This window comes from Melospiza melodia, chromosome 10, assembly GCF_035770615.1.
Source record: "Melospiza melodia melodia isolate bMelMel2 chromosome 10, bMelMel2.pri, whole genome shotgun sequence".
Taxonomy (NCBI): Eukaryota; Metazoa; Chordata; class Aves; order Passeriformes; family Passerellidae; genus Melospiza; species Melospiza melodia.
In genome coordinates, this window is record NC_086203.1 from 19763065 (window position 1) to 19778114 (window position 15050).

Here is a 15050-nt window from a genome sequence, read left to right on the forward strand (position 1 = left end):
GCGGCGAGAGGCAAGGTAAGGGGCCGCGGCTTTGCGCGGCTTTGCGCGGCCCTGCCGGCGCCGAGGCGCGGGTCCCGCTGCGGGAGCGCTTCTCTCGGGGCGGTTTTCCCCAGGGACAGATCTGGCAGGGTTTGTAAAGAACGAAAAAACGTCCCCGGAGCGGCCGGAGCTCCCGGGCCGCCGCCTCGCAGCCGGCCGGGCGGAGCCGGTGCAGCGCCGCCTGCCCGGGGGCACCGGGGGCTCCCCGGCTCTGCCCGCGGCGGGGCTCTCCCCGCACCGCGCCCGCGGCAGCGCGGCCGCCGGGCCCTGGTTGGCTGTTCTGATTTTTTTTTTTTTTTCCTTTCCCATTGTCACTGGGGTGATTATTTAAATCTCCATCTTGGAAAGTTGCATTTCACCCAGGGCGGCCGGGCAGAGATTTCCCGGAGACAGGGTGTGCAGAGAGCCCTGCGTCCCCTCCCCGCAGCTACATCCTATCTCCTCTCTCCCTTTGTTGGCAGATTTGGGCATTAAAAAAAAAAAAAAAAAAAGATGCGAGGGTTTGTTGTGCCCCGAAAGGCGGCAGGGCCCGGCCCCGCTCTCCCTGCACCTGCCTGCCGGGGAGTCCTCCCGTCCCAGTCCCGTGCGGCAGCTTTACGGGGCTTTGCATGATTTAAAATTACCCAGGCACATCGGGGCACGGCAGCTCCTCTCCGCCGACTCTTTCACCCCTTCGCCTTTTTTTTTTTTTTCCTTCTGTTTTTGTATGTGCAAAGTTCCCCTCTTTATCCTCCTTTTGCTTTGGGGTGCTCAGGCTGGAAGGCAAGAGAAAAAAAAATATAAAAAAAGAGAAGCGTCCAGGAGCGAAGCCTGCCCGGTTTTGATGCGATTTCAATAAGAAAAGCGATTTCACTGAGGGAGTGCGAGTTTCGGTGGCGGGGATTGTTCTTCCCCGGCGCACGGAGCATCTTTATTAAACGCAAGTATTTTTTCCTCGGAAGTCTAAGCTCGGGCCTGGCTCAGCCCCGCGGCTCGGGGCAGGCGTGAGTCGAGTCCCGTTCACCGTGCTGGGTCCGTCTCTCCCCACCAAAGTTTTGCCTGAGGAGAAAAAATCAAACCTGCGGGGTCGGCCTCGTTCCTCCCTCCTACAACAGCTTCTTTCGAAATAACCTTGAAAGAAAAAAAAAACCCCAAAAAATATATATACATAAAATTAACGGGATCCTGCAAACGAAATCTTTCCTGGCAGCTCCTGAAAAGGAAAATTATACCTTTTTCTGGACAAAGCTGTGCGTGTCCAACCTCCCCCTTCCCCACGCACGCATTTCTCTTCGGGAACTTACACAAAAGGCGGTTTTGTGGCCAGGCTGGGGTCTGCTTGAGGCTTTTCCTCCCCTTTAAATTGGCAGCCTAGCCAGCCGGGGGGCTGCGGGCACCAGGCAAATTGCGGACAAAGCGCAGGTGAAGGCGTGTGCGGGAGCGGGACCGAGGTCTCCCACGGTGGGCTACAAACCCCGCAGAAATCCTCTGCGGGATGGGGATAGCTTATTTACAAAAACAAGCAAAAAATTAAATTTTCCGTGATTTATTCCCCTAGACGTATCTCTAGCGCTTTCCCCCCACCCCTCTTTTTGTTTTTCTTTTTGTTTTTCCTTAATGCAGTTTAAGTCAGGGTCTTGTGGTTACGAGGTAACTGTGTCACTTTATAACCCTATCAGGAGCCATTAATACGATTTAGTAACGCAGGACGGGGGAGCCGGGGGACACGGAAAGCAAAGCGGAGACAAGACCAGAGGGCCGAAAACACCGAGAATTTATTTTTTTTTTTTTTAAGGCAGAAAGCAAGAACTTTCTCTCCCCCCAAAATCCAAGGAGATACACCCTGTGCGGGTGTGGGGGCTGCTCGCAGGGATGGCTGCCCGGGGCTCCTACCTGCGGGCGGGGGCAGAGCCGGCTGTCCCCATCCTGCGGGAGGGGAGCAGGGGCGGGACACCCACGGCGAACCCTCCCAGCCCCTTCCCCAGCCCGCCCGGGGCTCGCACACCGCCCGCCGGCACCGGCAGCGCCGCGGCCCCTGCGCTGCTGAGCGCCGAGCGCTTCCCTCTCGCCCTCTTCTCCTTTCTTTTCACGGAGTTTTCCTGCCCTCCCTGCTGGCGTCTGCGGGCTGCACCCCGGGGAGGCGGCGGGCGATGCTGCACGGGAGGTCTCGGTCCCCGGTCTCCGTTCACCGGGACAGGGTGGCCCTGGGGGCACCCCAGGAACGAGGGGGCTCCCCTGGGGTCTGCGGGGTCTCCTCAGCTACAATTTTTCCCAGATCCAAATACCCAGAATGAAGGGGGAAAAAAAAAAAAGAGGAAAAATCCCCTCTCCGGACATGTAAATAAATGGTCCGTGTGCGGCGCCGGCTTATTTGTTTTCTGCCTTCTCCTCTGCCCAGGAATAGGTGTCAACTCTATCACATGGCACCACTAACTGTTGCTAAAACATGTTGTCGTCTCCCCCCTCCCTTAATGATATGACATCACTTGTCAATCAAATCAAAATAACCAGTTGTGCTTCCAGATCTGGGAAAGCTCCCTTATTAAAAGAGAAAAATAAATTGCAACAGTAATAATAATAATAATAATAAAAATAAAGGTAATAAAACGAAGCCCGTAGTGCCCGGGGGAAGAAAGGGGGAAAGAAGGTAAAAGGGGGTTGGCAGGCGCGGGGTGAAGGAGGGGGCCCGGCCGGACCCTCTCCGGGGAAGCTTTGGCAGAAAATTGAGGGAAGAGCTGCTTAACCAGCCGTGTGAGCGGCGGGCTGCGGAGCGGAGCTAAGCCGCTCGCCTCCAGCAGCCAGCGCAGTTCGCTGCTGCTCCCGGCGGGTGCATTAATTCAATTAAAACCCTCAGCCGTGCCGCCGGGGCGGTGAGCGGCCGAGCCCAGAGCCGACACCCGGTTCGCCAGAACCAGGCAGCGGGGACGGGGCACGTCAGGAATTTAAAAAATAACAAAATTGGATAAAATTATAAAATAGAACAAAATAAACCAACATACTGCGAGCCGGCCGCTTAGGAAGTCTCCCAGCTCAGGCGGGCTCTCAGCAGAAATCTTTCATCCCTGCCGGAGGGGTCATTTATTTTACAAAGGGCTGGAATGGGAGGGGTTGCAGAAGGCGAGAGGTGGGTGCGAGGAGAGGCGCCGGCCGCCGGAGGAGAGCACCGGGCGGCGGGAGTCGGCAGCCGGACCCCCGGGCCGGAGGTGGGGCGGGCGCCGGGGAAGCCGGTCCGGAGCCGCCGCCGCCGCCCGCTCGCCCCTTTTGTTTTCCTTCGCCTGCCGGGCCTCGGGTAACCCGAGACGGGGGCTTCAGGGAGCCCTGGCCGGGCAGCGCCGGGGTCTGCCTCGCCATAAATCAAGCCGCCTGATTAATCTTTACAATTTGTCTTTTAAAACAAACACGAACGAATTATCAGCTCGTTAACTGCGATTTTATCACCTGCCTAAAACAAACAGCCCACCCCATTTCCCCCCCCCCCGCCCAAAAAACCCCCCCAAAATCGCGTCCCCGTGCTGACGGCAGGAGGACAGTAATTAAAACATCCAAATTAATTAATAAGCATGTAGCGAGGAGCTGGATTTGGCTGGCGGCGGGAGCCGGCGAGGCCCGGGTGATCCCGGCTGACCACAGCCCTGCTCCGCCGGCCGGGGCTCACGGGCACGGCGCACCCCGGCCCGGCCGCCTCCGGCTGGGTACAGCGAGGCGCCGGGGGGATCTACCTGCAAAGGCCCGCGTTTGTTTTATAGTTATCAATCTTTCAAAACACTTAAAAATCCATTTTCGGGTGATACTTGGGTGATTTTGGTGCATTTAGAAAGAGAATGCTTCGGAGGGAGAAGCTGGATTCTTGGAAAGCTCGCTTGGTTTTCTCTCTGCCTTTTAACTTTCCCTTTTTAATTTTTTCATTTTTTAATTTTTGCTTTGTTTCCCTTTCCTCCCGGTCACCACGGGACTGAGGCTCCCGGGCACTCTCCGCATTTGCCCTCCCGAACCGCGGCCCCTCTCCCACCAAGCCCGGCCCAGCGCCTGTCCCCGGCCTGCCCGGGCCAACCAGCCGGTGCCGGGAGCAGCCCGGCTCCATCCACCGCCCCTTCCGCGCCCGGCAGCCGCCGGAGGAGCTGCCCGGCCCCGCCGCTTGCGACCCCCCCGCAGCGGCAGGAGGGGGCGAGGGGCGCCGCGGTCCCGGCGCCACCGCACAGCCCCGAGGTCAGGGGGCCGGGAGGAGCGGGACACCCGGGCTTGGGGCGGAGGAGGCGTCACAGGAGAGCATGAGAAGGGGGAGGGGGGAAGCGTGATCGCCTCCCCCTGTCCCAACCTTCAGGTCCCCCAGTATGGCCCCGGCTCCCGCGGGCTGCGCGGTGCGTTCCCCCCGGGGGGCTGCCTTGAGGATCCCTCGGGGGAAGGTTACAGGGGGACAACGAGGAGTGGCGGGGGGGAATAACAAGAGAAGGAGCTCCATGTCGCTCCGACCAGACGTGCTCCGCAGCGAGGAAAAGGAGCTTTATTATTATTATTTTTATTGCCATTATTATTATTATTATTATTGTTATTATTTTTTAAAAAGTTCATTTCCTGGCGAATTTGGCAGTGACGGGTGACGTCAGAGCCCCGGCGTCGTAGTGACTGGGGCGGTCGGGCCGGGGGAGGCCGGCTCCAGCTCCCAGCCCCCAGCGCTGCCCGCCGCGGGGGCGGCCCGGGGGCAGCAGCGGCAGCAGGAGCAGGAGCAGGAGCAGGAGCAGGAGCAGCATCCTCGGGGCTGCCCCCGCCCGCAGCCCCCGGCGCAAACAGCACGGCCCCGATGCCCCGCGCCCCCCGCCCCGGCCGCGCCGTCGGGCTGGAGCCGCCAGCCCCGAGAGCCCCGGGCAGGGACCGTGTCCTCGCCCGCGCCCAGCCGGGAGGGCTGGAGGATTGCGATCAGCGTTTCCCTTTTTCCCCGAAAGCAGCGGCTGAGGAACGGGACGGGAGCGCCTGGGAAACGGGACACGCAGCAGCGCCCGGCCTCGCTCCGGGGAGTTGTTTGTGCCTTTCCCATTATTATTATTTTCCGCGGACCGGTTTATCCGCACCTTCGCGGGTGGCGAAGGCAGACCGGCGCCCCGGCTGCTGCCGCTGAGCTGCACCACAAACTCCGCAGAAAACGCCTGTTGATTCGGGATGCACCTCCGCTCTCCGCCCCAAAGCACACGAATAATTGCAATCAGTAAAACTAATGTTTGATTTTTGTTATTAATTATTTTAAGAAAAATTTGTGAGGTTGGGGAAATAAAAAAAAAGCATTAGCGATGTCGCAGCTCCACTGGGAAGGCTGCGCTCCGTCCCAGTGTCCTTGTGCCCGGCCCGGCTCGGCTCCCCGGCCCAGGGTTGCCAGCCAGCCCCAGCCCGAGTCCGGCCCGAGCACTACGGGCCGGGTCCGTCCCTGCCCTGCAGCCGGCTCGGAGCTGCCCCGCTGCCCGGGCCCTGCTCGTCCCGTCGGTCTCCGGGGTCGGCGCGGAGCCTCGCAATTATTTGTTTTTAATTATTTTTTTCCCGATCCAGACAGTTATTTCAAACTAATGTGACCGGGCTGAGGTTTGTCCCGCTCCCGGCTGCGCGCCGCTGTGCCTGATTTAAGGGATTTTAGCATATTTATCTCCCCGGTGCCGATTTCCAGCCGCGGGCATCCCGGCGGCGGCGCTGAAAGTCGCGGCTCAGCGGCGGGGCGGCACCCGGCGGAGTCAGCCCCATGGCCGAGCCCTTCCCGCACTCCATCTCCGCTCGGCCCCCCTGTCCCCGCTCCGATCCCGCACTCCCCGGCGGGACCCCCTCCGTTCGGCCGTCCCCGCCCCGCAGGGGCGTGCAGCGCCCGGGCGGGGAAAGCCCCCACGGCGCTGCCGGGCGAGATGCTGCGAGCGGGGGCAGAGGGGCGGAGGAGGGGGGTCTGCCGCGCTCCCCCCCCGGGCCGGCTCCGTTTGGGGCCGGGGGTGCGGTTGGGGGCGGTGTGGGGCGGCGGGATTGGCTGGCCCGGCCGCCGGCCCTGCGCACCCCGGCCCGTCGGCGGCGCCGCGGCCAGCTGGCGCCAGCGCTCATATAGGATGCGCGGGGATGGGACCGAGTCGGCCAGAGCAGCGGCTTTGCCATCTGAGTAACACTCTCCATCCAACCTCCTCGGCTCTTCCCGCGCTCGCTCTGCCTTTGCCCCCTCCTCTCTCTCTTCGCTTTTTTAATTCCCCCTCCGTTCTCCCCCTCTTTGCCGCACTCGCATCCTCCACGCCGGCATTCATCGCCACCCAGCCTCCCGCGCCGGGTAAGTGTGGGGCGCGGGGGGGTCGCCGCGCCACTGCCAGGGCGCACTCGCTGCTTTCTCTAAACACCCTTCTCTCCACTCTTCTTCTCTACTCCCTCCCTATTTCTCCCCCTCCTTTTCCTTTTGTGTCAGTCGGAGTTCTTGCTAGAACTACGCTGTATTAGTTCTGCCGTTCTTTTTTACCCCGCTTTTGAAGCCAGCTGGAAAAACTCCTATTGACGTTTCTAGCGGGGGGGGGGGGGGGAGAACGAAACTATTTCCTTTTTTCCCTTTTTTCCTTTTTTTTTTTTTCCCTTCCTTTCCTTTCTTTTTTCCTTTTTCTTTTTAGTTAAGAGTTTGAAATGGATCTCTGTTTATTTTGCGGGGCAATGAGCAGGGAGAGAGCAAGGCAAGGAGTTTTGGGGACAGGATATTTTTGGCAGGGAGGAGGGGCTCTGCTTCCCCCTCCCCTTCCATGTACCTCTGGGAAAAGAAGCCGGCCGGGAGCCGGCCCGGCGAGCAGCGCACCCACGGCTGCCGAGCTCCTCAACCCTCCTGTCTCTCCCTACAGGTGCTGCCCTGGCGCTTCCCCGGACCTGCCTCCGCTGCCCGCCTGTTGACGGAGGGACACGCTGACTTCAGGGGTCCTCTCCCACTCCTCAGAGGGCGCGCTCCACTCACCCGGCGGTTTTCTTTCGAAGAAAAGCCACCCCAATCTCCTAAAACCCAGCGGGCAGCGTCCAAAGCGACCCCCCGAGCAGCGCTGCCCGCCCCCACCGAGCGCCGCTCGCTCCTGGCCTGGGGGTGGGTGCGAGGGGAGGCCCAAGGCCATGGAGGTGGCCACGGATCAGCCTCGCTGGATGGCCCACCACGCCGTGCTCAACGGGCAGCACCCCGACAGCCACCACCCCGGGCTGCCTCACAACTACATGGAACCGGCGCAGCTCCTACCTCCGGATGAAGTCGACGTCTTCTTCAACCACCTGGACTCCCAGGGCAACCCTTACTACGCCAATTCCGCCCATGCCCGGGCCAGGGTCTCGTACAGCCAGGCACACGGTAAATGAGCACCGCGGCCCCTTCCCCGCCGTGCGAGCCGCGGGTGTCCCGCGCGGGGTGAGGAGCTTCACTCGGGGCCGCCCCGGTGTGTCGGAGCCGGGGAAAAGGAGATCGAAAACAGGATAGACAGGCAGGCACGGGTGGATTTTAACCCTAGGAATAACCAAAGGCTAGCGGAGGGGAGGGAAAGAAAGGGGGGAGGTGAGAGAGGAAGGGGAAACAGTCTGCGCACGGGCTAAAACTTCTCAGACACGGCTACTTCCCGGATGCAAAATACAAACCGATTCAAACCGGCGATGGATTTTATTTGGGGGTGTTCTTAGGAGCCGAAGAGAGAGCATTACGGCAGCTCAGAAAGATAAAGTAAAGAGGGGTTTGGTGCATTTTCCTAGGAATGGGGTGGGAGGAAAGGGATTGCCTGAGTGTCCCTCCTGCTCCCCTTGCTCCTTCTGGCCCGGCTGTCTGGTATGTCCCTCAGACGGGACAGGGGGAAGGGGCTGCTGCATCAGCCTGGCTGCTCTTCCCTGGGTTGTGGAGTGTCTCCCGTGGCCGCCTGTCCTCCGGCTGCCCAACCACGGGGAGCTGGGGTCTTCCCCGGCCGCTCCGGGCTGAGCCGCCCCACGCTGACCCCAATCGCTCTTGTGTTCCTACAGCCCGCCTGACCGGGAGTCAAATGTGCCGGCCTCACCTTATCCACAGCCCCGGGATCCCTTGGCTGGACAGCAGCAAGGCGGCACTGTCTGCCCATCACCACAACCCCTGGACCGTCAGCCCCTTCACCAAGACACCCCTTCATCCCTCGGCGGCCGGAGCGCCTGGGGCCATCTCGGTGTACCCGGGCAGCAGCACCTCCAGCACCGCCTCCGTGTCTTCGCTCACCCCGGCCTCGCACTCCGGCTCCCACCTCTTCGGCTTCCCCCCGACCCCTCCCAAGGAAGTGTCCCCAGACCCCAACTCCACCAGCGCCGCCTCCCCTTCTTCCTCCGCCGGGGCTCGGCAGGAGGACAAAGACAGCATCAAGTACCAAGTGTCGCTGTCGGAGGGGATGAAGATGGAGAGCGCCAGCCCGCTCAGAAGCAGCCTCACCAGCATGGGGGCCCAGCCCTCCACCCACCACCCCATCCCCACCTACCCCTCCTACGTGCCGGCAGCCCACGACTACAGCAGCAGTCTCTTCCACCCGGGCAGCTTTCTGGGGGGCCCCGCGTCCAGCTTCACCCCCAAGCCGCGGAGCAAGGCCCGCTCCTGCTCGGGTAAGTGTCGCAGCCGTGTCCCGCCTGGAAGGGCCGCGCTCCCGGGCTTCGTGCGGGCTCTCGGGGCCAGGATACGGGCTGCTGCGAGGCTGGGTGCTTGTGCTGGCCCGCTTTGGGACAGGGGGACAGGTGACTGCTCGGTTCTGCTTTTCTGGGTTTTTAACAGTAGGAGATGGAGCCTGGGCTGGGCTCCTGCGGGCGCCGATGCACACAGGGCGCTCGAACGGGCCGCGGGACCGGGGCAGGCTGAGCCAGCAGCCCGCTCTGTACAAAGAGGGATTTATATGGAGAAAGAAACCCGAACCCTTTTCATCGGAGAAAAGCAGGCCTCAGGCTCCCGAGGGGCTCCGGCTCGACCCTGCTCCCTCAAGGCAGGCAAACCCCCATGGATGACACATGGGGACTTTCCAGCCATAGGTATTTGTCCCTCCGTAATTTCCACGTCTCTCCATTAACACCACCCAAAGCTCCAGCGCAAGATGAAAGCGAAACTTCCCTGGCCTGTCCCCTTTAGATCGCAAAGGGCCTTTTTCCCTTCGCGTTTTACAAGAGCAAAAGTTCAAATATAGTTTACATACCAGTGCAAAAGACTAAGGTGTCCAGTCACTGCTAACTTACTCCAGCCTAACTTTAACTAGAAAATGCTTCCCCCCCCGTTTTTTTTTTACCCTGAATCAGACATATCTCTGCTTCCGAACAACTGCCTGCAGACCTTTCCCATGCTCACCCTTTCTTGCATTTCTTCTAAAAGTGCGGTCCTAAATCTGTAAATTAGGCGATGAACAAAGTTTTGACCCCACTTCGAAATCCCAGTAGTTATACAGCTGGACACAAATTATGACAATTTATGTGATTCTACTGATCTTCTTGGTTTAGTATTCTCACCAATGGAAGGAAATTAACTGCAATATATTGGGGCTGAATTTAGACAGTCCTTTAAAAATAAATGGCCTATAGGCATTTGCATATGTATTCCATTGAACATATTTGCTTATGAATACACTACATGTTTTTATTTAAGTAGACAATAATTTAGAAATGTGATCTCTTATGAGTTTTGCAACAAAAATACCAGCTATTTTACAAGCTCATCAGTACTGTTTCAAAGGATTCCTGGGAAGGGAAAAATACATTCTTTTTCTGCTGTTATTTCCAGGCAGTTGCTGCTATATGTATCTATATGTATACATTTTTAGTGCCTGGAAGAGAAGCTACAGGCAGTGGGTAGCCCAAATCTCCTGAGTCTGGAATCTGACTCAAGATCCAGGTCTCTAAAGACAAGAAGGACCCTGAGTAGCTTTCTTAAAATTTTTGTCCCATAGCTGCTGCTGATTTTTACATGGGGGAAACAAGGACCTTTTTTCTTTTGTTTTAGTATTTCTTCTTTTTTTTTTTTTTTTTTTCCCTCTGTGAGGGAGCTCCCAGTGTAAGGAACTGGGGAAAGTTCGTGACTACTCAGTGTTTTTGTAGGAAAACTAAGACTCACGACAGGACGACTCCTGCAGCTTCCTGCCCTAGGAGGGACAAGAGCTGCAAATGCAGTGCCGCAGAGCTCCCCTCATTTCTCACTCCAGACTGTGTTGTTTAAAAGCTACCCACTCCCTAGATTAAGGCAGACACGAGCCCTGCTGAACTCAACATGGCCTGCTTCAGTTATTAGCAAAAAGAATTTCCTTTCCAGTTAAATACTGTAGGATTTGCATAAACGGTATTAAGAGAGATTTCTATATTAAGCAGACCTGCCCTCAAACCATCCAAGGCAAATGAACTTTAGCAGGAAGCTCTCTGATGCAGAAACAGATATCTTGGAGTTACATGTTGTGTTTTATTTAATGCAGCCATTCTACAGTGCTATGTTTACCACATAGTACTAAAACTAATAATGAAGGTAAACTGCTCCCTACCAAATCCAAACTGGATTGTTGAAAAATCACAGAAACAGAAAAGCACTCAAGCCTGTTTTTACAGTAATGTCCAGTGAAACTGAACTTTCTCAAAGAACAGCATTAACAGCATTTTTATGCCTTTAGAACAAAAATCATAACTGAGACTGGTATTTTGTATCCATTCCCAGTCTGCTCTGCTCTACTTTCTCATCCCGAAGCATTTGCAACAGAAAAGAAAGTGCAGAATTGGAGGTCTTTTTGCTTAGATTTATTTCTAGAAAACCTCTTCCTCTGACTCTGTCCCTAAGGTGCTGTGTGTTTGCAGGTGTGTGTGTTTGCATGTGCACGGGTGTTTCTGTGGCAGGGGAACCCGGGATTCCACCACCGCAGTGCGATAGATCCGGTAGGGGAGCGGTGCCCGGTGAGAACTCGGGGAGTTCTTGCTGAAATGATAACTTCCATCTGACACAATACGAGTGTCACTCTTTCTCACTTTGCAGAGAGCGCTGCCTATTCCTGATCATGACATAAAATACTCACTGGAGCCTGGGAGTTCTTGAAACACTGAGCTCCTTGCTGCCTGTACTGTAGATGTCACTGCTGCCTGGTTGTGCTTAATTAACAGAATTAACTCACTGTTTTGACTTCTGAAAAACACCTAAAGGACAATGCAGAAAGATTTTGTGAATTTGTTTTTAAAGAAAGAAATCTGTTTTCTTCGTGTTTCCTTTTAGAAGGCAGAGAGTGTGTGAACTGTGGAGCCACTGCCACCCCTCTCTGGAGAAGAGACGGCACCGGGCATTACCTGTGTAACGCCTGCGGGCTCTACCACAAAATGAACGGGCAAAACCGACCTCTCATTAAACCCAAGCGAAGGCTGGTAGGTGTCTTTATTTCTCCTGGGTTTGGGGATAAATAAGGCAGCGGGACCACCCACAGGCACGAGTCGGTCGTGCCTCGTCTGTGCTGAGCCCCTGCGTGGAGCCGAGCTGTACTGTACCCTGCGCCGGGTCAGTCACGGCGGGGTCACTGCCGTGCCTCGGGGCACATCTCCCCCTCCGCCCCCATCCCATCCCATCCCATCCCATCCCATCCCATCCCATCCCGGCAGGAGCTCCGAGCCGCTCTCCCAGCCTCCCTGCCGCTCACAATGCGCGCGGGATATCATGTGTCCTGCGCCCCGTTTGTCCTCAGATGACAGCTTTTAATTTAATTCCTCATTTACTTGGCCTCTTGGGACGGTTTGGGCGCACACTGGGAGCGAAAGGGTTATGAGCATGAATGTCCTCCACCATGGACTAAAAAAAAGTTCCAGCTCCAGAAAAGCAAAACAAATCAGATGAGTCAAAGCTACTGCTCCCCACTCAAAAATTATTTGTATAAAAGCCATGAAGTAATTTTCACTCTTATAGTCTCTGGCAATATTAATATTGGTTCCCTCCCCAGACAATCCCCTACTGTTAAAAAAAATCCTATTATTTTTCCATGGAGTCACCTATACTTTGTATTTTCATTTGACTGATTAAAAAAAAAAAAAAAAGTCCTTTCTAAGCTCCTGGTAGTAGTTTCCTATCCGGATATCTGTACGTTAAAGATAATGAAACTTTGTGTATCTGTTTCCTGACTCTAAAAGCTTTAGAGAGTTTCTATAGGCAAGCCTTGCCAGTCATGCTTGCTGTTTTGAAATTTCTAATACACTCTACTCCGCAAATAATGTGTAAAATGCTAAGAATAATAAATATATTTTTTGGAGCTTTGTGATTTATGGTGCCTAAGTCTCCTAGCTATTCGTGGGCAAATATCAACGAGGTTTAGAGAGCAGAAAATTGGCATTACTGTTCTAACACTGGGATGGGATATAGAAGATTTCTGTCCTGAGTCAGAATTTCAGCTATGTAAGCTTCTTAATGACTTGCCTTCTAAAGTGACTGACATATAGAAAAATGTTAAGACAACAGTGTAACATTATCGTCTCTCAAGCTCAAGTGCTTTCCAGACTGAATGGGACAGGCCATAGAGTTAAGCAGCATAGTTGAGTATCAGTAAGCCATCTCAAATATGCAAACATAGGTCTCCACCTTCCAGTGTGTTGGGAGACTGTTATACTTAGCTCACTGTGCAGGATTTGGGGGGCACTAGAGAGGTTTTCTTTTAGTGTTTAGCTGTTTAAATGTTTAGTTTTAATTGATTTACAGCTTTGTTTATTGCCCCTTTTTCCACTGTAGTTCGCTTGTTTGCGGGGGAGAGGAGGTGGCCATCTTTGGGAATTTGTTCATCTGCCCTGCAATAGCAAAGTGATCGTATTAATAATGTCAGCATTTGGACGTCTGGCATTAATTGTGTTTGGGTTGCATGAGTGCATTTGCAGTAGGGGGTACCCCCTCTTTCTGCCTTTGGCCTGTTCTCACAGGCGAGTAAGGCGCTGAAATATACGAGTCTCCGAGGGCCTGATTCTTGCCTAAAGCTGCTGAACCGTCCATCAGCTTTGGGAAAGTTACAGGGGGCCATGGCATAATTCAGGAGCAAGTGAGAGCAGAACCCTGTGCTCCTCTAGGGTGAGCGGGCCGAGCTGTGCTTCCAGTGGTGCCCGCTCCCCACCGGAGCTGGCGGGCAGGGAATCCCACTGTGTTCCCTGGGAATCCCACTGCCCTGGGACTGGAGATGCCCTGTGCATTCCTGTGAGCTTTGCTGGGCTTCATCCCATGGCTCTCCATGGCTAATTGCAGAAATATCCAGGGAGCAAGGCCCCAGGGAACGACAGCGATTGATACGCTTTAGGAAGTAAACTCCAATTTAAGAAAATAACGAGTCCTCAGCATTAATTCAGCTGCACAAAATGGACTTGGTGTTTTGACCACTTCTAGAGGGTTTCTAATACAAAATAATTTCCCAAAATAGGGGTTGCAGTTAGTCTGTCCATAACACTTTCTACATCAGTGTCCATGCACAAAGGACGCTTTATCGTGGGTCTGCTAGACAAGGGCCCGTCCAGGAATCACGGGCGCCTGCAGTTCTACTTTTCCTGTTCTTGTTTTGGGAGGTGGGTGAGTGTTTGGGCTTTTCTCTTTCCCCTCACCTTGGTTTCAGCAGAACAATAGTTTTATGACAGGGTGGTGGATTTTTTGGCGGTTTTGTTTAATTTTAAGACAGTTGTTTGAGGGCTTGTCAGCCAAGGAACTAAGTAGGGACAGAGGCGGCAGACGGGGGTCAGCGGAATCATTGCTGCAAGGCATGAAATTTGGTTTGCTAAATATTTAAAGAAAGTTGGAGCCGGTTTTGTTTTCTCCCTTTCACTTGTAAATGCAAACTGAATTGTCAGTGATGGCTCTGATAAATACTGCACCCAGCTAAGTAATGTGGTTCATTTTCTTTTGTGTCCATCTTTCAAGGGCCAGAGTAGGGGTAAAAATCACATTCTTAAAGATTCCCTAGTTTCAAACCCCAAATTTTAGTCTTTCCCAACATTGGCAAAGACTAAAATTGAAGAAAAAGAAAAAGGCAAATGCATTTCATGACGGAGGCATTCTAGAATCCTGAAAAAGGAAAATTTGAAAAAGTAAAGATTATTTTTTCACCCCTCTAAATTTTTTTTGTTTGTGGAATCAGGGATTCATTGTTTCTCTCCTCACTTCTGTTGCACACTGAGTGCCATGGGGCTTTAAAGTTTGCATAGGATAATATTTAAATTTAAACAAAAACATAACATCCATAAAACTTAAAACCGACAGCACCTTTCCTCCAGCCCTGATACTCTGTAAATTCTTAGTAACAAATTCTCCCTAAACTAAATATTGAGTCCAATTTGACCTTTCTCATGATCTCCCTCCACCTGGCGATACATTTTAATTTTCTTTTTCTTTTGGTTAGTCAGCGGCCAGGAGAGCAGGGACTTGTTGTGCCAACTGTCAGACAACCACCACGACCTTATGGCGACGTAATGCAAACGGGGACCCAGTTTGTAATGCCTGTGGACTCTACTATAAATTGCACAATGTGAGTATTTACTCATCTCATGTGTCGCTGCTTGCCTAGTGTGGATTGATGTCTTAACTGCGTGGTGTTCGCTGGGCTTTTATTGGTTTCAGGGGTTTGGTTGTTGTTTTATTCCTTGCCTGTCTCTAAGGTTCCCCTGGGAAGTGACAGCCGTTCTTTGTCAGCATAGTGATGCTAAGTTCAGTGACATTACAATGTATTAGCTTGGCTTCTGGCTTGGGCAAACCAGGCTAAACAGAGCTGCCACACTTGGTTTTAACTAAGTGCATTTTGTGTGCAGTTTCCCTCCAGAAACGGAGGCCATTTGGAAGGGGCTCTGTGCAACAATTAATCCTGATGGGCCATCTTCATTTTGACTTGTAAAAAAATAATCATATCTAAGGCTTTGTTGTATTATTTAATTTTTTTTAAAAGAAATTAATCCTGGGCGGGAACATTTGATACGTTGGAATTATTTACACTGTAGGTAACAGAGGTTACTGGTACAAGATTGCTCATGTCTCAGGACTGAGTTTGGGTCAGCGTGTGCCTCCTAGTTTGATCTCCTATTAGGAAATTAATGAGGACTGAGGGTAAGCC

At 54.0% G+C, this 15050-nt stretch overlaps 1 protein-coding gene across 3 annotated transcripts in view; it reads left to right on the plus strand.

The window, feature by feature from the left end:
* The window catches only part of GATA2 (GATA binding protein 2), a 17992-nt gene continuing 2942 nt past the window's right edge, over positions 1-15050 (plus strand). Inside the window, exons 1-5 of one of the 3 annotated variants that reach the window (XM_063164767.1) lie at positions 1-15; positions 6852-7339; positions 7993-8592; positions 11213-11358; positions 14346-14471. In XM_063164767.1, coding sequence (XP_063020837.1) covers positions 7111-7339; positions 7993-8592; positions 11213-11358; positions 14346-14471 — 1101 coding nt within the window. In that variant the 5' untranslated portion in view covers positions 1-15; positions 6852-7110. Of the gene's footprint in view, positions 16-6068; positions 6302-6781; positions 7340-7992; positions 8593-11212; positions 11359-14345; positions 14472-15050 lie in introns of those variants that run through there. The other 2 variants (XM_063164765.1, XM_063164766.1) reach the window with 2 other exon arrangements.